This window comes from Cyanistes caeruleus, chromosome 9 (genome assembly GCF_971803275.1).
Source record: "Cyanistes caeruleus chromosome 9, bCyaCae1.hap1.1, whole genome shotgun sequence".
Classification (NCBI taxonomy): Eukaryota; Metazoa; Chordata; class Aves; order Passeriformes; family Paridae; genus Cyanistes; species Cyanistes caeruleus.
In genome coordinates, this window is record NC_141709.1 from 4450020 (window position 1) to 4472686 (window position 22667).

The 22667-nt window shown below is 41.2% G+C and overlaps 1 protein-coding gene across 13 annotated transcripts in view; it reads left to right on the plus strand.

Annotated features, from left to right (window-relative positions):
* Nucleotides 1-22667, plus strand: part of COP1 (COP1 E3 ubiquitin ligase) — a 147428-nt gene that overhangs the window by 85546 nt on the left and 39215 nt on the right. For all 13 annotated transcript variants that reach the window (XR_015273962.1, XR_015273961.1, XR_015273963.1 and 10 more), the window contains 3 exons: nucleotides 17070-17187; nucleotides 20988-21112; nucleotides 22191-22351. Coding sequence is in view for 10 of the 13 variants with exons in the window: in XM_023931699.2 (XP_023787467.1) it covers nucleotides 17070-17187; nucleotides 20988-21112; nucleotides 22191-22351 (404 nt within the window). In the remaining 3 variants the exon portion in view is untranslated. The remainder of the gene's footprint in view (nucleotides 1-17069; nucleotides 17188-20987; nucleotides 21113-22190; nucleotides 22352-22667) is intronic.

Below are 22667 nucleotides of genomic sequence, written 5' to 3' on the forward strand. Positions count from 1 at the left end.
TGAGCTTTTTATTCACTTAGATTAAATGGTTCTTGGTGATAACACAAAGATCTGAGAGCAGAGCAGGTGTCTTTAGGGAGGAAGCTGTATTGTGCTGTGCATACAGTAACTAAAACTCAGAGGTGCCTATAAATGTTTAACTGACACTGCATTTTCTTTCTCCTTGGGGAGTTTTAATGCACTTGTAACTAGTTGTTCTGACAACATTTGTTCTCTCTGGACTCTAAGAGATAGGTTGATCATTCTTGCAACCACTGGTCTGCTGTTTCTTTCAGGTGTTCTCATTTCCAGATTGGTTCTACTTTGGTTGTAACTCTTAGGAGGCAAAAAATAAACTTGCATTTTGAATACAAAAATGGGTTCAAGCTGGAGTGTAAAATATTGACTTGCTTGACAGGTATCTCTCTGAAGTTTAGTGAATTACATGTAAAAATAGTTGAATGACAATACCTACTAGCAGCATTTGAATGAGTGGGACTATGTGGGAAAGGCTCTAGGGAAAGATGAGAGCGCTAGCTCCAAATGGATGAGCCACTGATTAAAATATACCTGTAAAAGCACCATGAAACAGAGTTCTTGATAAATAGATAACTGGGATTCCTTGCCACCTGAAAGACAGAGGAGGGATAATGCACAGATAAATCAAGGAAGGCTTTTGGAGATGGAGGGCATGTGGGGTAGGAGCAGGTGGGAGTGTCGCTATCTCCACACCCAAATCCAACAAAAATGGGGTTTGTCTTCAGCAAGTGCGTTGTGAAAGAAGCATTAGGAAGCCCTAGAAGTTTCATGGAGGTTTTAAAGGACTGCATGTGTGTTTCTATGATTTAGAGGATGCTGAGGAATAAAATGGTATTTGTACTGAAGGAAGTGTTTACATCTGCTTGATGTTTGGTAATTGAATCTCTAAATAAAAATTAAAATGGATATTTAATTGATACTATGATTGCTGAAACAATTACATGGGGTAATTGAACTGATGGAAATTATTTCCCACAACGGAATTTTAATTAATCTTTCAGTCATAAATACATGTGGGAAAAATGGCATATTAAAAGAAATACTGGAATCTTGAAAGACATTGTTTCTGATCTCCTGAAAATAATCAGAGGAAAGAAATGAGTGTCTACTTTCATACTCCATATAGTACAAGTCATGTTTAATGTGTTATGATGGACACAAAGGTTTTTCTTCTCTATCAGCTTCAGCTAGTCGTGCTTAATTTCATTTTGTGGAAAAAGGAACGTGACTTTAGAATAGCATGAGTTGTCTCATAGGCTATAAAATTAATAAAGGAAGAGTCAAAACTGACTTCTTGAGTACTACTTAAAAAAAAAGGAAAAGCAGGGAACTGGGCACACTGACTTGACCACTCTTGCTTGCCCCCAGTAGGAATAAAAATGAGCAGTCCACAGGGCTAAACACTAATTCAGTGACCAGTGTAGTGGGCAATTTTAGAAAGCTGTCTTAGCCCTGCCTTGGCTTGCTCACATGCTAAGAGGATTTTCAAATTTTGAAAACTGTTTCAATTACTTACTTAGTGATTTATTCAAGGATAGAAGAGCCAAGACTTCTGAGCATTTCATGCCCCATGCAGTCTTGTACTGTATTTGAACAGAAGTGCTGTTTCTATATATGCTCTCATTTTATCTGCTGATTTGATGGAGCTTGATGCTATATATGTGTCTATATTTTTGTGTTTATATATGTATATAGCTATAGTTTAAGACTTGATGAGGTAAGCAATTCATAAAATGGTTAGGGAGGAAGTATTGGTACTTAATATTTGAGCTATAAAAGGCAGTAAAATATAAAAGATATAGAGGAATAAATATAAATAGATATAAAAGAAGTAAATTGATTTACTATACTATTCATTATATACACATTTCAGTTCCTTTCTCTGTATGCAGAATAGCTGAAAGCCAGCATAACTTGTTGAAGCAATGTAATTTTCACTGGAAGTCTATATTTTTTCAGGGTTAACATTTTTATTTTCTTTTAAGGTTCTCTCTTAACCATCCACAAAGCTAGAGCATCTTTTCATAAGGTCCTGTTCTTTCACACCTTGCTTAAGATAAGCTCTTCTCTGCCCTTGATAAATGCATTGTGTCCACTTGCATCCATCTGTTCAGAAATGCCCCCTTGAAGTGGATTTTTCTAATCAGGTGCTTCAGCTGGATCAGCATCTCTGTGCTGGTTCCTCCCTTGCCTTCACCACAGAAATAGGATGATCTTAAGGTCCTTTCCATCCTGTCCCCATCTTACATTTCTTTCCACTTGTTAGTAATATTTTGGTTGTTGGTACACTCAGCCCATGATGCGCAGGTGAAAGGTTGAGAGGTACCTTTCTGCCTTCTCCAGTTTCAAAACCGCCTTTTACAGAAAAGTTGTAAGGAAGATACCAAAGTCCCTTAGAGATCTACCAACACATGGCATGAATTGTGCCAGCTGAGGCAGCACAGGGTTCACAGCCTGACTTTGCTTCTCACCTGAAGCTTCAGGGCTCTGTAGGAATCTTGAACCAGAGATGAGGGTTTAATAAAAGCATTTCCACCTGCACCCAGTTTACATGCTGCATTGCCAAATAAAAGGAGGGAACTGAAGGACTGTAGGGATGGATTTTGAAGCAAAGTAAGGCTGTGAACCCTGTGGCACAGTGAGAGAAACGGGGGGATTCTGTCACAGGATTTGCTGTGATGCTTTGATTTAAATGTAACCACCTTTAAAAGTGTTCTTAGACTGTGTGTCTCCATGAGGAACACTTTTCTTTAGTGGAGAGCACTGAGGTGGCTTCAGGAAACCAAGCTTTAGGTGCCACTATAAAAGCAAATCCCACAATTAGCATCTAATATCGATGATGTATATATTTCTTATCTGGACTCTTCACTCTGAAGCTTTTACATGGCCAAAAAAAATTATCTTGGGTAGCTTAGAACAAATGAGCAATAAACTAGAAATAGAGCCTACAGAAGAGAGAAATAGATATTGGTTTGAAAAGTAATTCACTTAAAATCAGGGACTTCAGGTAAGAGGAAAGTTGGTATGTCTGGCTGTAGCCTGATAAAATCTGTTGGAGAGGGCACATAAAGAAGAAAAGACCCCTTTTGTCTGTTTCTTTAATAAAATACTCTATTTGCATGCTTACTGAGTTGAAACATTGTCCAGTATAAACTGTAATCACTGCCAAATACAAAAGCAGGTCATTCTGTGGTCTTTTCCTCTTTTTAAAAACAGATAGGGTTTTATTCTGAAATTAGCTATATAAATCATGGCTGAAGTTATTATTGTTCTGCCTCAGCAATAGCACTGATGTCCTTAACCCATATATTTTCTAGCAGTGCTGTTTCCCTGCTTTAAAAAGAAAACTAAAGGCTGAAAATGCATCATGCACTTTGCAGCTGGAATGTCCAAGTTGTGCAGTCTGGGTGAGATCAGACTGTCTGCTAACTCCTGTGAGCTCAGTGTAGCTATTGATAGTAGGAATGTTTTATTCCCAGCATGCTGTAATAGTGTCAGCAGCTACCACCTTTTTGTTTCCCATATATTATGCAGAGATTTTGTAAGAATTCAGACATCTGAAGTTTCTACGACATTAGATGCATCATCTCCTCAAATGCTGTATTTTTCCCCTGTAGGACCCACAAATCTAGCAGGTTGGATTGAGGGCTGAGAGAGGTTTTTCAGGGCTGCAGAGATGCAGGACAGAGACTGTCTCCTCTCCAGGAGCTTCACAAAATAAGTGCAACCAGCAGAGAAATACATATGGACGAAGGATAGCAACACAGCAGCTCCAGCATGGTCAGAACTTAAGGTTTTGCTGCATTAGTTTTAGCTTTGGTTGGTCTCTAAAACAGCTTTGCTATGTTGTCACAAACTCTTGGCAATGTGGGTTCAGATGAAGTGGCCACAGCAGGTAAAAAGTGGGGTGATGCTGATTTACTGCTTACAGCAACAGAGTTTGAGACTACCTGCATTGGAGATGCCATACTCCCTCCTAAACATCCCAGGCTCTGCTTTTCCATCTCTTCCTTCACACTACCAATTGAATGGCCAATACTGATTCTTTGGGTTTTTTTTCTGGATCAGGTTATTCCATGATCCATTGAGCACCAGTGCTAGCCCCAGACAGGCTTTTGGCAGCATGTATCAATGCCAGTGTTTGCTAACAAGGGGCAAACCCTCAGTAAGCATGAGATCTGCTCTTAATGCCTCCCTTACCAGCTCTCCCTTATTCCCCTCCCTACTTTCTGCTTTTCCTTCCAAGGTGATTTTGCCCTTCCTCACCATGTTTTCCAGGCTGTGTAAAGATGTTTCTTATCCACCATCTTTAGCATTACCCAGTGGTGTTGTATTCTGGTTTTGAATGGTGTTCCCTTTCTTTTCTCACTGAATGGTCACAAAACTAATTTGATACTGTGGATCAGTATCAGCATTATGAAGGACTCCTGATGTTGTGTCAACAGCTTTGTTTTCATTTGCAGCTGTTTACATATCCCTTAAGGTCTCTGCATCACCCTGATGCACTTACAGTTCAGGGTCAAAAGTGGCTTTTTTATCATTGTCATTCCATTTTTCTGATATATCTGGTGTCCAAGTGGGGCCACTTTGGGGACTAATCCTGGCCAGTGAAATATTGATTTTTCTGCTGCAGTAACTGGAGCAGTGATTTCTCTTTTCCAAACATCTCCCTATAGAGTTAGCCTTGCACTCTGTTTCAGGTCTGGGTGACTTACCTGGCTTGTCACTCAACTCAGAAGAATGATGGGATATTAATGGCCAAGAAGGTAGCCTTTTTGGAAGAGAATTAATGTTTTCCAGCTGAGAGCAAGGTCTTACCTTAATAGATTCTCATGGGTGAGGAGTGTTTTCTATTGAAAGCCTGCAGTGACTCAGGATCTATTTGTGTGAATATATGACATGTTTAGGGTGGAGTTAGGCAGCTTCCTTGAGCTTGAGCTACGAAATTACCTTCAGTGTATGAATTGAGCTCGGTGTTTAAAGGCACAGACAAAGGTTAGGCATTTCTTTCAAACCTGTGGAAAAACTTCACAGCAGTGAGTGCTTAGAATTCAGCTTTGATGAAAGCAAACTGGCATGCAGCAGTTCAGCCCATTACTTGGACAGGACTTTACCTGCAGTGTGTCTTTTCATTTTGTGGATAGTTAATAACCTTCCTCTAGTCCATGATCTCTGAAGATGTTGGCAGGGGAAGTAGGGGACAGGGTCTGTGTTTTGAAAGTGCACATTTGTCACCTTTAATTCAAAATCATTGCAGAATTCACTGCAAAGGCTTCGTTAGTTTTGCACTGAAAAGCATTTACAGCACTTGAGTCAGCTGGGGTTGTTTGAAGGAATCTGTAATTTTGGCCAGTATGGCTGTGATCATACCTCTGTCCCAAAGTACTTACTGAGGTGGAAACACTGAGCTTAGTGTGATTTTGTAGGTGAGGACACATCTTTGAAGGTTTGACTTATATTTTATCCCTCTTCATGGATGCTGGGATGTAAATGAAGGTGAAATAGCAAACCAAACCTTCTGCTGTCCTGGTGAAGACAGTCTTTCTGGCTCTGGTAGGTGGATCACATTGTACTTTTGCTCAGGACTGACAGTGAGAAGAACTGCAGCTATACCCTCTTATTTGAACTTAATATCTTTGTAGTTAAGCTGATTTTTCTGTTCCTGCACATCAGAGATGCTGCCAGATCTGCCAGGCAATGTCTTCCTGCCACTGCTTCCTAGGAAATCACAAAGGGACATGAAACCTCTCATCAGTGTGCAGGATGTGTTGCATGTGCAATTTTCACATAAGCCTTAAGAGTTTAAGAGCTGATAGAACTTTTTTACTTGCACAGAAGAAATGGTATCTGACTTGTCTTGGATAAAAAATTTGCAGTGAATAGTGAGTAACAATACAGAGACCTACCGGGAGTTTCCTAACTTTATCCCAGAGGTCATCACACTTCAGTATCAAGTGAGTGAATAAAATGAACTTCAAAAGCTCCATTTGAGTCTCTAGAGAGAAGGATAAATCTGTCATTAGCAGAAATGAGCGTGCTAATTGTTTGCTTAAATATTCTTTTCCTGAACATTTTGTCTTACAACTGGCATAGAAGTCATTTAGTCAATGTGACGAAATTCAAATTTAAATTGAAATGAGCCTTGAAATTCCGGAACAGATAGGCAACTCCAACATTCATCTTTTTCTCAGAATGCCAAATTGCTCTTGCTGCTATCTGTTGCTGTATCCCTTAGGAGTTTAATGCTTTCTGACCTCGGCAGTTTCCAAAGCTGCAGTTTTTCTTGTAGCTCTAAGGAATTGCTCTTTGGAATGACATCTGTAATGGCTTCCTGTTCAGACTGGTGCATAGATTAACTTTTCCAGACTTTTATTTGGCTACTGTGCTTCCATACTAACTGGTGAAGATTGTCAAGTTGCACAGGAAAATCTGTAACCTGTGAGTGCACTGTGGGCTCTCATCTCAAAGGCATCTTTTCATAGTGTCTGAGCATTTAATTTAAGAGTAGAGTTCTGAATGTTTGGGCAAGGCTCCTATTAGCCATTTATATCTCAAGAAGATGACAGAAAGTGAGACTGTAGATGCATGTGCAAATCTGGCTGCTCTTCATGTGACTTATTTTGTTGGCTAGTTAGGGTATGTTGCTTCTTTTCTACCTTGGATACCTTGTTTATCATCATATGCTTTCTTGTGCTTGTTTCCCTATATACATAATCCACCCTACCTTTGGTTTAGGCCTTCTTATCTGAAACTTGGATTTTAGCAGACACTGTATTTAATATCCTTCCTCTCTTCCAGTGGAGTCTGCTGTGAGGTCAGTTTAGGTAATGAATTAGATCATCATCCCCAGAACCTAGTTAAGAAGGCTAGTATCTCCTCAGGCTAGTGAAGCAAAATGTAGTTCTGGACTAAAATCAGGTTTGACTGATAATTTGGCAAATTCAGGTTGTCAGGAGCCTGCACTTCCCTTTCCTTAGAGTCGCTTTGACTGCTCTGAAGCTTGTTTGGTTCTCTTTCTATGATGTCTGCTAATATAACAGAAACCTGAAAGCTGTTGCTTCATAAATGCACTCTTAAAATCTTAGGGAGGATGTTCCTGTTTACATCCATCTTTTGTAATGTCTCAAGCCCTTGTCTACATGATCTTGACCTCTTGGAGTATATGGTTCCAGGGAATCTGACTCTGCTGCCCTTTCCCTCCATCACAGCTCCATGACTTGTGCAGCTTTGATTCTTTCAAGAACCACAGCTGACATGGCTTTAGCATTAGGAAGAGTGTTTGTTGTGTGCAGTATGTATCTTGAATTGAGAGTGACATGTTCAGCAAATGACAGTGGTTTTTGACTTTGATAGATGTACCCAGCACTTCTTGTACAAATAAGGTTCTTGTTGCTTATGTAAGAAGTTTCATCTCTTCCAAGGTCTACTCCCTTTAAACAGTGTGGATTGAAGCACCTTTTACCATAAAATTACTGTACTTCACATGTGCTAGTGCATGTAGAGTTATGCATGTTACATAGTCAATGAGAAAAGCTGTGTTAGGAGCGTAACTGAATGTTGCATCTGAACAGTGCATAATTATTTTTTTTCTTTCACATGTAAAGAATGTATTCTTTCCAAAGCTGCAGGTTATTACTCCTGTTCTCTTCATTAGTTTTGTAGCATTAGTAAATCTTGCTTGTGTGTACTGAATATTTTGTTTCTCCAACAGTCTGAGAGACAACCCTTGAATTGTGCAAAAGCCATCTATCCCTTAGTCCTGTGAGAAATTGCTATAGCTCTTTAAAACCATAAAGGTCAAAGTTTCAAAAGAGTTCTAGAGAAATCTGTTTTGCTTCCCCCTTGCATCAGAGCCCTTTTCTCAACTGATTAATATCTAATGTTTTATGTCTCCTCCTTCTCTCCTTAATGCAAGACAAGTTATTTAGGGTGAAGGTTTTATGGGCTGCTGTATCAAAAGCTTTAGACAAGTCAGTAACAAAATGTCCCGGGTGTGTAAAGACCGTTATCCATAACCTGGCAAATGTCATCTGTAACTTTGAGCTATAAGGGTATCTGTGGAATACAAAGGTTAAAAACCCAGTTGTCAGTTCCCATCAAGGCTGCTGTTCTCTTTATCTGTTCAGCAGAGGGAGATATAGATCTTTAGAGGAATGCTAGTGTTGGTATATATTTTTTAAAAAATAGTACAGTTGGTGTGAGTAAGAGATGCAAATCACTGGCTGAAGCAGGGTATAGTGCTTCCTGCAGAGCTCTGTGAAAATATTTCAAGTGCTGACCTGAAACCCTGTGTTGGCACATCCCTGAGCCTTTCTTTTGTAGAAGGAAAAATAGAAGAGTCTTATTGTGATGTTGGTTTTGCCAGAGATTAAACTGAGGCTAACAGACAGTGAGTCTAACCTCAGCTCTTTATTTCAGTTTTCATGGAATGGCTCTTTCTCATGGTGCTTATTTTATCATCCAGTTTGCTAAACAGAACACTGTTGATCATTTTCCTTTTTCTCAGAGCTGTTTGTTTGTTTATTTAAATGAAAACTTGGGCTGGATTTGTGTTGAATTCCCTAAATACAATTTTTTTTGAGGGTGGATTTCCATTTGGATTCCTTAAATCTAATTTTTGGAGGCTGTTGCCCATCATCTGTATTGCACTGTAGGAAAATGAGATTAAGTCGTCATCTCCAAATACCCATGTGCCTTCCTCTGCTTTAGAAACTTCCTCTCATCTCCTCGCTAACATCACGGGCACTGTGGCTTCCTCACTTTTAAGGGTTTAGTTGCTTGGGTTTTTTTAAGATTTTGCCACCAGCAAGATGAATCATACAGACCTTGCTTAATCTTGTACAGTCTTTAGAGCACAGGGGGGAGGTTTTCACCTGCAGGGAAAATATGTATTGAATGCTTTCCTCAAGTTCAGTCCCTTTTTGAGTGGCCATTGAATGTTTGACACCTATGAAGAAGGGGTATGCAGGACCTCCCCAGGAGTCTGGTACCACTTGTCTAGACAGAACTCTGAGAGCAAATATAAATGAAGTACCGCATCCCAAATCATCTTGGACACACACCTGAAATACAAAATAAGGGCATTGTTACAGTTTGCTGCTGTGGACCAGAGCGTTGCTTCTTGAAGAGATTGCTGAGATTTCCCCAGGGCTGCAGAAAATGGTTATTCAAAGAAAAACTGTTCCTTCACTGCAAAGGAAACTCCAGGTAAAAAGAAGAGGAAAAAGCAAATGCATCAAATGTATAATTTTGTCTTAGCTCTGGAAACAATGCACTTGCAGTTTCTGCTGGAAGAAAAAATGTGTGACTACAAAGCCATATCCAGCAAACATTTTAATGTGCCTGTGATAATGGCTGTTGGGATAATTTTTTTTTTTTTGCTTTATTTGGGCTTTTTTGGAAGGGAAGGTACAAACATGAAAAATAAAAAAATCCAGTTAGCTTTACCTGCGCTGCAGTGTTCTGCAGGGAGGTGTTGGGGTGACATGGGTTGATTTCTGCTGTCTGCTCCTCATATGATTTGTCATGCTGCAAGAGAGAAACAGCACACTGCATTCTTCAGCAAGATGCTCCAGACAGTTTCATCTGCAAAGGTGCTTTGCTTTAGGCTGTATCAAACCAATTTTTAATCTCTTGCCTTTACAGTAAGGGAAATGGTTTGTACAGAGGGCATTGATGTCAACTTACTGTTGTTGACACTCTAATTCCTTCTTCAGAAAATTCTTGTGCTAATTTCTAGTGCAGGGCTTTGTTCCTGTGAATTCAAGTCCACTTTTTTTTTGTCTCTGATGCATTGTCATCTCTTTTCTTTTCCTGAAGCATCTATTTCTTTTATGTAGTAGAAACTATCACACTGTCTTCCCTCACAGAAGTGGTTTGTGATAGGCCAAACCCTGTGCTGCTTATATCCCATTCCAGTATTACTCTCTCAAGTGAAATAAATCTTTCTAATGTTTTGTTGGCTGGAAGGCTTCTTCACCATTCTTTATCAAACGCCACCCTGCATTTCTGTTGCTGAAATAAAGATCCTTTTTGTCCTCCCCACTGTCTCTTCTGCTCTGGAAGAGATTTTTTTGAAGGAGGTGTCATTCCATGAAGTTTCATTTGTCTTGTTGAGCTGAATTATTCCCAAAGATGGAATGTTCAGCTGTCCTATGTCCCCAGCCTTCTCTCCAGAGCAAGACCCACATATGGATATTCAAACTCCAGCCTGCCTTTCTGCTGGAGGGAAGATTAAATCTCCACCCTAAACTTTCCGAACAATGCCACCTCAATCACATGAAGATCTGCAAGTACCGTTGTTTGGTATTACAGGCTTGGCAGCAGTTAAAATTGAGCTGTCTTTTTCACTAGTAAGAAAAAAAAATGAATTAAAGGAGATCTAAGGTTGTATGACAGTGCTTCATGCCACCCCCCATCCTATGGGTGTAGATAGACAAAACCTGAAAGATCTGAGAAGCCAGAAACTTCTGCAGCAAAACACAGCCTGAATATTATTGCTGTAATGCTGAGAGGTGGGCTAATGTCTTGCCTTTCTTATGTCAAAAGCAAATACCTTAAGCAAGTTTATATTAAAAAAAAAAACCACCTCTCCCTAATCCTCTGACATCCTCAGCATTTTTGAGACAGCTGAGGGAAGTGCTTATAGAATTGTCTTTGGAAATGCTTGAAGCATGACTGAGTAGAACTCTCGAACACAATCATTTAACTTGGAAATTTAATCCAACTTTGCAGTTGTCCCATCCTTGACTAGGCACTTGGACTGGCTGGATTTCAGAGTTCCTTTCCAATCTAGTATTCCATGACTTTCACGGCCCTTAAGCAAAAATGGATTTCTAACAGATATTGTATTCTATATAGGATTACATTTCATTTGGGCTTCCTCATAATTAAATTCTAAGTTGTCTTTCAACCAGCCTTTGATACCATTGCCTCGGCAGGGATGCTCCATTTCCTGCTGCACAGGTATGTAGAGGATCTACTGGAGAGCTTCCACTCTTTTTATTAATGACTTTTTAGTTAGTCTGTAAGTAATTCTGGAGCTAGGTAAATGGCTTTTGTAGATTTCCTCTGTAATTTCAGGAAATGTGTTTTCAAGCATTTAATTTTCAAGGTTTGGGTTCTGGTGGCAGCTGTCTGCCTTTCCTCGGGTGTTGTTTCCCGGGCCCTTGTTCAGGTTTCTCTCAGGACCAAGGTACCCCAATGTGCCGTGCCATGTTCAGTGTACTGGATGAAAGTACAGTGATTTATTTTTAAATCAGGATGTTTTTCCTTTTTATCTCCTTCCTCCTTCTCCTCCCTAACAGAAGATAAGTTTTTCCTAGTGAAAACTGAGGTTTCATGTGAATCTCCTGATCCTGTTTCCATTTTTAGTCCAGCCAAAGACTTTACCTTTGTGGATGCAAGCTTCCTTTTTTATAGCAAGAAATCACACTGAGCTTGGCCAGAAAAGAGACTTTTGGTTAACCCATCTAAAGTTCTGTTGTTCTACCTCTTGTTTATCTGCATGCAGCAAATACTCATCAAGATGGCTTATGCCCTCTTTCATGACATACCACGTAGGGAACTAAAAGCAGGTACTCTTTCCTTTTAGCCAGAGACACTCAAAGCAAGCTTTGATTTGAACCACTGTACTCTGGACACTTGAAGGCATAAGGATACAGTTATATTTTCCTGCTAAACAAGTTGCCTAGCTACAATTCTCAGTGCCCTGAAAACTGAGTGATCTTGCTTACACTTAGTGTACAGAGGAGAAGATAGTAAAAGGAAGGATCAATTTGTGTAGGTAGATGTTTAAATATATATAATTGGATTTCAGCTAACCCTTTCAGTGTTTGAGTCATAGAGGCTTCTTCCAGGATCTCTGAAATCACTTTTTTTAACCAATGAAAATAAAACTGAAATGAAATGTTACAAAGTCATGTCTCTCCTCTTTCATTCTGATGAAAAGCGTTTTGTGGACTTGTTTTATATCCTTTTATTTTGCTGTTCTTTTGGTTTCCCCAGGATAATCTAATTGATGGCGAGCAGAGGTACCTTGCACCAAATTTGCTCTGACTCAGTTTGTCTTGTTAAACAAGTCATTGAAATACACCCCCTCAGACTATAAACGTCTCTTAATGTTACTGCTGATGTACAGAGTTTCACTGGTGAGAACAAGCCAGCCTTGATCCAAGCTTGAAGTTCACATGGAGGAAAACAGATAAATGAAGAAGCTGGGGCAATCATGAGCTGAGGACATGAGTTACTAGACCTAAAAAATGAGACCATCATGGTCAGAGAAGAACAAGAGCACATTAAAGATTACACTCCAGCCTGAGCTTCTGTTTCAGTAAAAGATGTGTAGCACGAAGTGTGCAGGACTGCAGGCTGTAGCCAGAGCATTAATGTATGAATTATTTTGACCTTTAGGTTTGCTATTGAAGATGTATTTTATTAAAAAAAAAAAGTCCAAAATGTGCCTTGATCACAGAATACTTCTCCCAGACCACTTAATTAACATCTGGCTGCCTACCTGACAGCTCTGCATTTGAATATGAGCATCTTCTTGTTTGTGATATTCATCTGCTGTGGAACACGGAGCACCACTTACATTCTGTGAGCACTGAGAAATCCAAGTAATGTAAAGGACTTTTTTAATGGATCAATTAACTAAATATTGAACAGTTGAGAAATGTGCATTTTTAAATGATTGAAATAAGAAAAATGGGCATTGATTCTCCAGCAACTTAGTTTTCCAGAGGAGAGCCACAGAACCTTTGTATGCAGCTCTTGGGGCTTCTAGTGGTTACATCCTTTGAATATAAAACTGTTGCATTGCAGGTAAATTTTTGTTTTGCTGTCCTTGGCTTGATATTCCTTCAAGTAAGTTGTTCTTGGTTGAAAAAAGCCTGGGGGGGGGGGGGGGGAGGTTTTGTGAATTAGCTGATGCTGATTAATGTTCATAGTGAAGGTGGGTGAAACACTTGACCTAGAGGATGAATGTTACCTGGAGAGCAGGATTGCTCTGCTCTCTGGTTTTTGTGTGTGGCTGCCTTGTGTGTGCTGGTACTCAGTGAAAGATAAAATTGCTGCTGTGTGACACCCTGTCATAACCCTTGCTGCTCTTTATGGAGCTGCTGCTCATCAGTACACAGTAAGAGTTCTACAATAGGTGCTGTTGAGCCTAAAGCCTGCTGGTAACAGCAGTTTTGTAAATTTTAGTAACAAGTCTAAATGTAAGGAAAATCACTTTTGGCAAAAACAGACTTTGTCCTTTTCTTTCTTTTGTTTAAACAACTAAAAATCCAAGATAATTTTTTCTAAACAACTCAGAGATTACCTATGATGCTGCCTGGTTCCATTACCAATTCCCAATTATCTTATTTTAGGTGTTCTTAAACCTGATTTTCTATGACTGTATAACCACATCATCAGCTCATTCACTGCATCCCCACCCCTGCAACTAAGCTGAATCTGAGAATTGAGACTGAGTAGGTGCTGATCCCTTCACCTTGTTCAGCACAAACCCCTCAAATCCTTCTCTTTCGCCCTTTTCTTGCCAGCTAGAGTCTGTGAATTTATGAGCAGCTGAGCAGAGAGGGATGCTATCCTTTGCTGACACGGGTTGTATTTACTGAAGAGGTGGCAAGATCTCAGAAGTTTCGAGAAGTTTGAAATTTTGATTAGTTGTCACTAGATGGCTCAAAGGTGAAAGCAGCAGTGTCTTAAGGGAAGTAAGCTGAGCATAATGGAAAAGCACTATTTAAAAACTCAGGCTTATGGTCAGAGACCTCTCAGCAGCAATGGCTGAGCATAGCTGCCCTTTTTGCCTTCTGAGATCACTTAAAAATATATATATAAAAAATAAAATGACTTACCAGCAAACATTTTAATTCAGAAGGTGTAGCAGCAGATTTCTGTCATGCTTAACTTCTGCAGTGACATTGAACTAGACGAGACTTGTTCTGGAGTGTTTAATTTGTTATGAAATATATACATGTTCTTTCCCATTATTTCATAAATATTTAAATTAAGCTTGAATCCAAAAGAAAAGGTGAAGCAAGGAGCTGTTGCTGCCTAAGGGTTGGGCAGGCAGGAGGCTTTAACTCTATAAATGTGAATTCTAAGATGAACTTGTTCTAAGTGAGTTTTCTAGTTGGGGTGGAAACTAGCTGAATTATGATATTAATGTTCATTTTTGAGGAGCAAACAAGAAGCAAATACCCCTGGTGTTGCTGGTTAGCAGTGGAGCATGTTCCACTGTCTGCCAGGGATGCTAAGGGTCAGCACTGGGATTCTTGATGAGCTGATAGGTTCTTGTGGAGTTCAAGAAGTGTTTGATTCCCTTCATTGCCCACTCCATTCCCCTCACCTTCAGCTGCCTCTTGAGGAAAAACTCTTTAACTGAGCTTCCCAGAGCCCTCTGCCACCTCACCTTGGACCTACTGGTGTACCAGAGATGCTGCCCATCCCAGGCAATTTCAGTTCATCAAAGACCACCAGGCAAGGCTTCTGCCGGGGTACCTGGGAGTTGTATTTTTCTCATTCAGCTCCACTTTGGGGCTCTCTACTTCCTCAGCAGATGGCATTTTTATCATGTTTTTTGCAAAGTCCATATGGCCTACAAGAGAGAGTATCTTTTTAATTGTAAAACATGACCACCTGTTCAGATTTTAATGAGTGCACTGAGCATTCGTCTTCATACATCTACTTAAAAATAGCTGCTTTAGTTGAATGTAAAAAAACAAACAAAAAAACTAAAACTCAGTTGGGCACCAACACTTCGTATGCTGAAATAATCAATTAGTAATTAAGTGGCTAATTTTAGAACCCACTGGCCTTGCTGGTTCCCTCAGACCCGTTGTGATGAGAGCAGACAGTGATTGATTGCCCTGCTGATGCTGAGAGGCACAGCCGTGCTGGGGCCAGATGCTGCCAGGCTTTGAGCTGTTTACTGGGATATTTGGAAGGTGAATGCAACTTCGTGGCTTTGCTCTGCAAATAGACTTGTCTGCCCTGCTATGGCTCTCTCTTCCCTGCACTGCTCCAGCTGCTCACATGCAGCCATCTGCAGGTATCCCTTTCCCTGCCACTTTCTTGAAGGATAAAATCTGGTGCTCAAAAAGGTGCTCTAATGATGGGCCAGTGTTGAAACTGTAAGCAAAAATAGACTTGAAAGGCTTATCCAGTAACTGATTCCTAATAAAATGCCCTGCTAGAATCATTCTGCTCATTAAAATAACAATTGCCAGTTAACTGTTTCATAGCTCCCACAGGTCTGCTGGATAGATGAAAAACCGTGGAGTTTCTTGGCTCCAGCTTTCAGAGAAGTAGAAGAGACCAAGATGCCCAAATTTTGTTAGAATGTTAATTCTTAATTCAAAGTCCCATAGAAAATTAACCCATTTTGCAATAAGCCTGTTGCACCATCATGTTGCTCTACAGCTAATTAAAATACCCCAGTGGTAGGAGCACACTGGGATTTTGGCTGTTTGGAGGTTTAATGTTTCAGAGGTGAAAGACACAGGAGCTGTTTGAAAATGTGCTTGGGGCACAGCAGCCTCAGTGCTGATTGTAAGGGGTGCAATAGCTGCTGGGTTTCAACATAAGAGTAATTTGGCAGTGTAAGTAGTGGAGAAAACTTGGTGTGGCTGCTTGGAGCATCTGCTTTTACACCTTGAGGAGCAAAAGAGCCAGAAATCCTTACCCAGAGAGACCTCTGAGCTGGTCATCTGCAGAGAGTAAGGTGCTGGAAACAGGGAAAGGTCTGCCTGCAGACCTGGTTTTCTTGAAGGTATTTCTGACACAGTCCCCACTCCATCCTGCCATGGCCACCAGTTAGTTCCTTGATCTGAGGGAGGAGCTCCCCTTGCTGGCCCAGTGGTGGTTGCAGTAACTTGATTGATGTAAACCTGGTTATCTCTCAAACCACGTGGGATTTTGAGACAGCACCAGCTTTGAAATGCTCTGCAAATACAATAATAGCTGTAGCTATTGGCATTTAAATTAATTTATATGTAATCTTTGTGATAAGCTTCCACCAGTATGATGTTATTTCCGTGGGAAGAGGGTCAGAGCAGATTTCAGCTGATGGCTGGGGTATCACAGGTTGCTTGGTGAGAGAGATGTCCAACTTGGTTTCCATGTGTGTGGCCTTCCCTCCCTGTGCTTCCAGAATAGCAAGGGGTAATTAAATTAAATTCAACATTAAAGACAGAAAGTTGGGAAGGAAGAAGTTTATTAACCTTTTTGAGCTGGAAGGAGCACTGGGAGGGTATTTGGGGCTTGGGTCTTGTGAGGTTTTCTCTTCTTGTTTTTCTGGTTTCTTGGGAATTGACATTTAGTTGTGTAGAAAACCAAGCGTATCGCTAATTCTGCTATGATCCCTTTTATATGGTTGTGGCACTGGGGCACATCTGTGAATTAAATCTTAAAATGAACTGGAATTTAGTCTGTTCCCTCATTAGCAGAAATGCTAATTCTTTCTTGATTGGTAATGAAGTCAGAGGAGAGAAGCAAAAAAACAAAGATAGGAAGGTTATCCACCCAGAAGCAAGCATGACATATTTAATCCTGCTTTTCCACAATCCAGTTTAATAGCAGACTTGATTTTTTACCCTGGAGTTCTTCAACAGTTTTCCAAGAGGGGACAGCTTGAGGAAGGAAAAGAAGGAGGCTGGGAATTAGAAATAGCAGTTGGACTGGCTGGGCAGGGGGCTGAGAAGACAGGCAGAAGAGGTGAGAGTCCTTTTAGCTGCTGCCTTGAACAGGGTCATGAGGTTTGAAGGAGACCACATGTACAGGCACACACATATGAATGCACCTTTTTCCCTTCCTGACCATTTGAAAGGGAGCATGGACCCTTGTAGAACGAATTTTGGGGCTGTTTTAGGAAGCCTTCTTAAACACTCTTTTGCTGTAGTACAGATTGTTTATCCTAGATGGGGCTTGAAGTGAGATGTGGAGGCTGCAGGCAGGATTGTGATTATTATAATGCTGTGATTATTACAGGTCTTATGAGTCCTTCCCAAGTGATTAAATTTTTTTCCCCTTTTCTTCCTTGTTTCCAGATCACTGTGTTCACTACTACGACCTTCGCAACACTAAGCAGCCCATCATGGTGTTCAAAGGGCATCGCAAGGCTGTCTCCTATGCAAAATTTGTGAGCGGGGAGGAAATCGTCTCTGCGTAAGTGTTGCCTTTTATGTAGGCTACAAACTGTGTAGCCCTCGCTTCCCAGTGCTCTTCAGGGCTGCTGAATGAGTTCACCTGTGTGGGTGGCTGCTCTCACAGGCTGCTGTGCTTTTGGGAAGCAGATCATTGCTTTTCTCTAAGTCAAAAATAGAAATTCATTCCTGTGTCACTTGGCTGTGCTCTGTCTTGTGGAGCTAAAATGCTTAAGAGGAATGTGAAGAGAACTGGATGTGGCTCCTGTGATGACTTTGGGAAGCTGCAGGTGGATTTTCCTCTCACTGTGTGCACTGAGGATGCTCCTGACCAGAGCTCTGTGATAGAGAAAGCTTTTGGCAGAGCCCTGGGGATAATAATCTGCAGTAAAGCACAACTGATGAGTGACAGAAGTGATCAAATAGTACTGCTATGTATATGGTCTGAAGAGGAGGTTTAGCCACATCCTGAAAGCAGCTCAAGTAGGACTGACTGTTTGATCTGTTCTGTGGTAATTTATTATCTGCTCTGTGAAAGCCCTTTCCTGACTTGTATTTGGGTTAGAAAGTGGACAGAGAGGAGCTGTGTTTCGTGACTCTAATAGCGTGCCACCATAAGATCTGCTATGGAGGCCCTGAGGAACAATATTCTCCAGCTTCTGTTAGGCCAGATGTGGCTGCCCCAAAGCCAGATGTGGCTGCCTCTTACCTAGATAGGTTTTCAGTCACATGGGAATGAATGTGTCAGATCATCTAGTGATAATTGACAATGACTGACTACAAACCTCTTCTCCTGAACCCCTCTTACCTAATGGGGAAGGTGAGGGGCTGCAGGGGAATGCTTGATCTCAACACATTCATGTCCAATATCTGAGAGCAGCAGGGATGGTTCACAGAGGTAGATCTAATCCCAGGAAGTATGCCTGCTACCTTGTGCTGAGCCAGTGGTTATTCAGCTTGATTCTGTCCCATGTTTTCATGCAGTGAAACAGAGCATTTTAAGGTGTTTTCAGGCTGCAAGGGAGTTACTCTGAGCTGAGCTGCATGATGGAGGATTCCCTGGTGGCTTCTGGTACTGCTTACATTTAATCAGCTTCTCTCTTCCTACTTCTATTAACATTATAACTCTATAAGGCTGCAAATTCATATGTGGAACAGAGAGAAAATTAAATTTAATGCTTTGAACCAAATCTCTGTTAGAGAAAGTGTTTAATAGAAACAGGAGAAGGCTGGGAATGTTTCACAGCCATAATCAAGTGGAGCATCATTTATGGGATGTTTTAGGACAGAACTGCCCTGTTCTGCTTTGGCCAGCATTCTGAGAAAGCATCTTCCAAAGTTCTGAGAGGAGTTACCAATAGAGCTGTTAGAGCTGTCAGACTTGGACAGGCAGCAGCAGGGTGAGGGAACCAACTGAAGAGTCCACCTACCTTCTTGTGTGTGAACAGGGAGAAATGTCAGTGCAGATTATTTTTCCTGCCTTTCCTTTTTGCAAACTTAGTAGAGGCAACAGCAGTAGTGATTCTCAAAAATCAGGCACTGATTTAAGAAAAAAATTATATGTGTATTCAGATTCTCTAGATTTCTAGCTAAAGCTGTTTTATGGATTGCATTGATTTTCTTTGCCTTGTAGAGATAGGTTTTGACCTCGGGGGTGTTCAGAACTGCCTGGTATTTAGCACAACACATTGATTACAGTGCTGATTTACAGAGACACAGATTTAACAGAGCAGCACATCCAAGATGTTTTTTTGGAGAGGATATGAAACCAGAAGAGCGGTGTAACACCACCAGGATCAATGGTCTTTGTCTCTCCTTGCAGTTCAAGGGTGGATAGCTTTCTTCTGTCATGGCATGCTTATCCTAAGCAATGTAAACATGGCTAGAGCTTGATGGGAATTCATTAACAGAAAAAACTTTCCATTAGTAATAAACTTAAGTGTTTTTATTTTAATGAAGACACCTAGTAGGTATGCCAGTAAGATATAAAGGTTAAGTGCCTATGTATCTTAGGTCTTCTTGATGGGAAGCTAAGAGCAGCAGCTGTCATAGGAGTCTGACAGCTTGTGGACCAGGGATTAGTCTTTTGCTGCTTTCTCCTGGCTTCAGGAAAGTTTAGTTTCCAGGCAACTCTGAGGCTTTTAAAAGCAGCATTTTAAAAATACAGCTGTCCTAATAGCACAGAAAGCAGCTGCCTGTACCTGTGGGCCAAAAAAAGCAGGAATATACACCTTTTTGCCTTTTCTGAGCTGTTCCTCTGAGAGTAAGGACAAGGGAAGGGAGAATGAGCAGCCGTGTAGGGCAGGGACAGATGTGGAACAAGCACCAGGCAGAGAAGCTGGATGCTCTGTTTTGGGCCTCCCATCTCAGCCTGGGGTTAGGAATGCACTCCTGCTTAAGTCACAGTATTACAGATAAAATTCATACCTTCTTTCTGGTCTGACCTCATCCTAACTAGTAATACTGACTAAAAAATCTTGCTGCAGCTCCCTTATCGCTCCTTTGTCATTCCAGCTGTCATTGAGGACTGAGATAAGCTTTTTTGCAGGATAGCACAAGGTGCATCTCTCCTCTTTTGTGCTATATTTTTAGGTAAATGGGACACTGGTGCAAGGCTAACATCTTACATCATTGGTAATATTTGATGGATGTTGTGTGATTTGAGTTTTTTCCTTTCAGCTCTAAATATTCAGGGAGCAGCAAGGTTGGTGATGTGACCTGTGTGGGGGAGCTTGGCCTGCTTCCCCTCCCTCCCAGCCAGGAGGCTGACAGGTCCTGCTCCCAATCTCTTTCAAATTTAGGGATCAGAACAGCACTATCCCTTTCTTCAAAACAGCTTCATGGGGTTTCAGTTCCACCATATCACCATTTGTTCCCCAACTGTGTATCTCAGTGAGTGCCAGAATACCAGAGCCATGTAAGCTGTGATTGCTAGGAAGTAATGCCTGTGGAGTGAGAGATTACGTTCGTGTCTCTTCAGCTTTAGGGGAAGAAATTAATCCTATATCTCCTGGAAATGTGGGATCTTCCTATTTGAGGTCTGCCAGGCAGCAGAGATTACTAACCCCAAAGGCAAAATGTTCTCTCACAGTAAACAGAAAAACATTTGAAGGCAGGAATATTTGCATAGAAATCAACGATTGTGATTTAATTTCAACGTATTTTGTATATTTTGAAAAGTAATATCTAGCTTTCCCTGACAAGGGGAAAAAAGTAGAAGCTTGAGTTCTGTATCCAGAACTATATGCAGTCTTGATTACACATGAAAAAAACAGATTTAATTTTAACAGCAACTCTGAGCCCCCATAGGTTTTTCTGTGCTGCTGCTTGGTATTGGGCAGGAGGAGGAGAATGTGCTTCAGGGCACCTGGGGAGTGAGGAGACTGTTTCCTACCCTAGCCCTGGAAAGACATGAATGAGAACTGCAGCTGGCACAGAGAAGGGAACAGATTTTAGTCATGCTGTAAAGGTTTAAAATATAAATAACTTTGGTGTGTTTTGGGTCTATGAGGGTCTGGAGGGAGGCAGTGATAGCCCAAAGGCCATACAGTTCAGTGGAGGACTCTGCAATTGAGAGGAGAAAGGAAGAGTAATACTTCAGGGAAGTTTTTATTCAAACATCTAATGTGTTTTGACAGGCTTTTAAAATAAGGTGATATCTTTCTGAGCTCAAGCTGAGCTGCATATGATTGAAAGTGGGATAAATCTCTTGTGCACTAAAGCTTCCTACATTTACCTTGTCATTGCAGTGTTGAGGAGCAGGGTGGCCAGGGAGAAGTTCCTGCCATATGGCAACAGGGTAAATTTAAGTATTGTTTTCAGGTCAACAGACAGCCAGCTGAAGCTGTGGAACGTAGGGAAGCCTCACTGCTTGCGCTCCTTCAAGGGTCACATCAACGAGAAGAACTTCGTAGGGCTTGCATCCAATGGAGACTACATTGCCTGTGGTGAGTAGAGCAGCCACCCTGACATGCTAACAGGATTCCTCAGAGCTGGGGCCTCACCAGTTGCAAAGCACACCACCACTTGTGCTATTTAGCTGCATGGGCTTCTTAATAGAAAATTTTTCTGATCTTCCACGCTCCTTCCCCTCCCAGGGAATGGCATTGGCAGTCCTGACCTACAGGGAGTCTATAGATGGTTTTCTTCCATTGCAGATGGAAGAACAGCATTGCAGCTGTTTGTGCTTGATGATTCAGGCTTGCTGTCATCAAAATCAACTACTAATGTCATTGCTGTTGATATAAATTATGTCTTTCAAGATTAACAATTGGCACATCTTCATACATCACCAGTAGGCTGGGCCACACACTTGTCACTTAGTATGGCATTCTACACGGTGAAGTAAATACTGCCCACATTACAAACAGCTCCTTAGAAGATTGAATCAATAGTTACCCCTTTGGCTGTTCTGTCCTTTCACTGCTTAAGCCAGACTGTTGAAGCCCTGTAAATCCACAGCTCCTGCTGGGAAGGCAGTGACAGGCTGATTGCTGTGGGTGAGCAGGAGGACAGCTGTGCCAGCACTTGAAGGGAGGACCTTCGCTTGTGTGTTCTCTGATTGCTGTGCAGCTTGCAAGGCAGAAATTGGGATGGATTTCTAAATAAAGCCTGTACAGTCTAGTCTCTCTTGCTTAAACCTCCGCAGACCGAATTGTCATACTTGATTATGGCAGGCAAAACTTGATAGTGCTACCTGCCTTTGAGCAGGCTGGATGTAGTGACAATTCATGTGGTAGTGCAGATGCTCTGCTCAAAATGCTTTGCCCTGAGGAAATTGTGGAATGTTCTTGGAATCCTGTATGTTTTTCAGGTGTGCTGCACACTGCAGTTGTCTTGTGATAAAACCCCATTCTGTTACTAAGTGTGATGGAAGTTTGCTGTGGAGCACTTCCAGCTACCAGGGCACCATGAGCACAAGGAAATGTATGGGCTTGTCTTAAGCAGTGAAAGAGCTAAGAACCCTTATTTCTGTTTGTCTTACCAGAACCTAATCTTGTATACTTATATTTTTTTTATTTCTAGGAAGTGAAAATAATTCCCTTTACTTATACTATAAGGGCCTCTCGAAGACACTGCTGACATTCAAGTTTGATACAGTCAAAAGTGTCCTGGACAAGGACCGGAAAGAAGATGACACAAATGAGTTTGTGAGCGCTGTGTGCTGGAGGGCACTTCCAGATGGGGTAAGATTTCTGCTTGGCTGCAGAAGGAATGCCTCCTGCTTTCTCACAAAATAGCCTTGCTGAGGGTTTGAGTGTGCTCGGTATTTTCCTGTTCATGGGAAAAGTAAGGGCACTTGCAGGTCATTGTGAGAACCTTGATGATTTGCAGGGTAACTGAAATGCTGGGGGAGAAGAGGCTGCTGTGATCATACCTCTTCCACCTGGGTATTTGAATTCCTCTATATGGCATCTGAAATCCCAAAGGTAGCATTGTATTTCTTGCACTCGATGGCTTTTGTGGGTGCATTAAGTGGGGGTTTTGTTGTTTTAATGATTG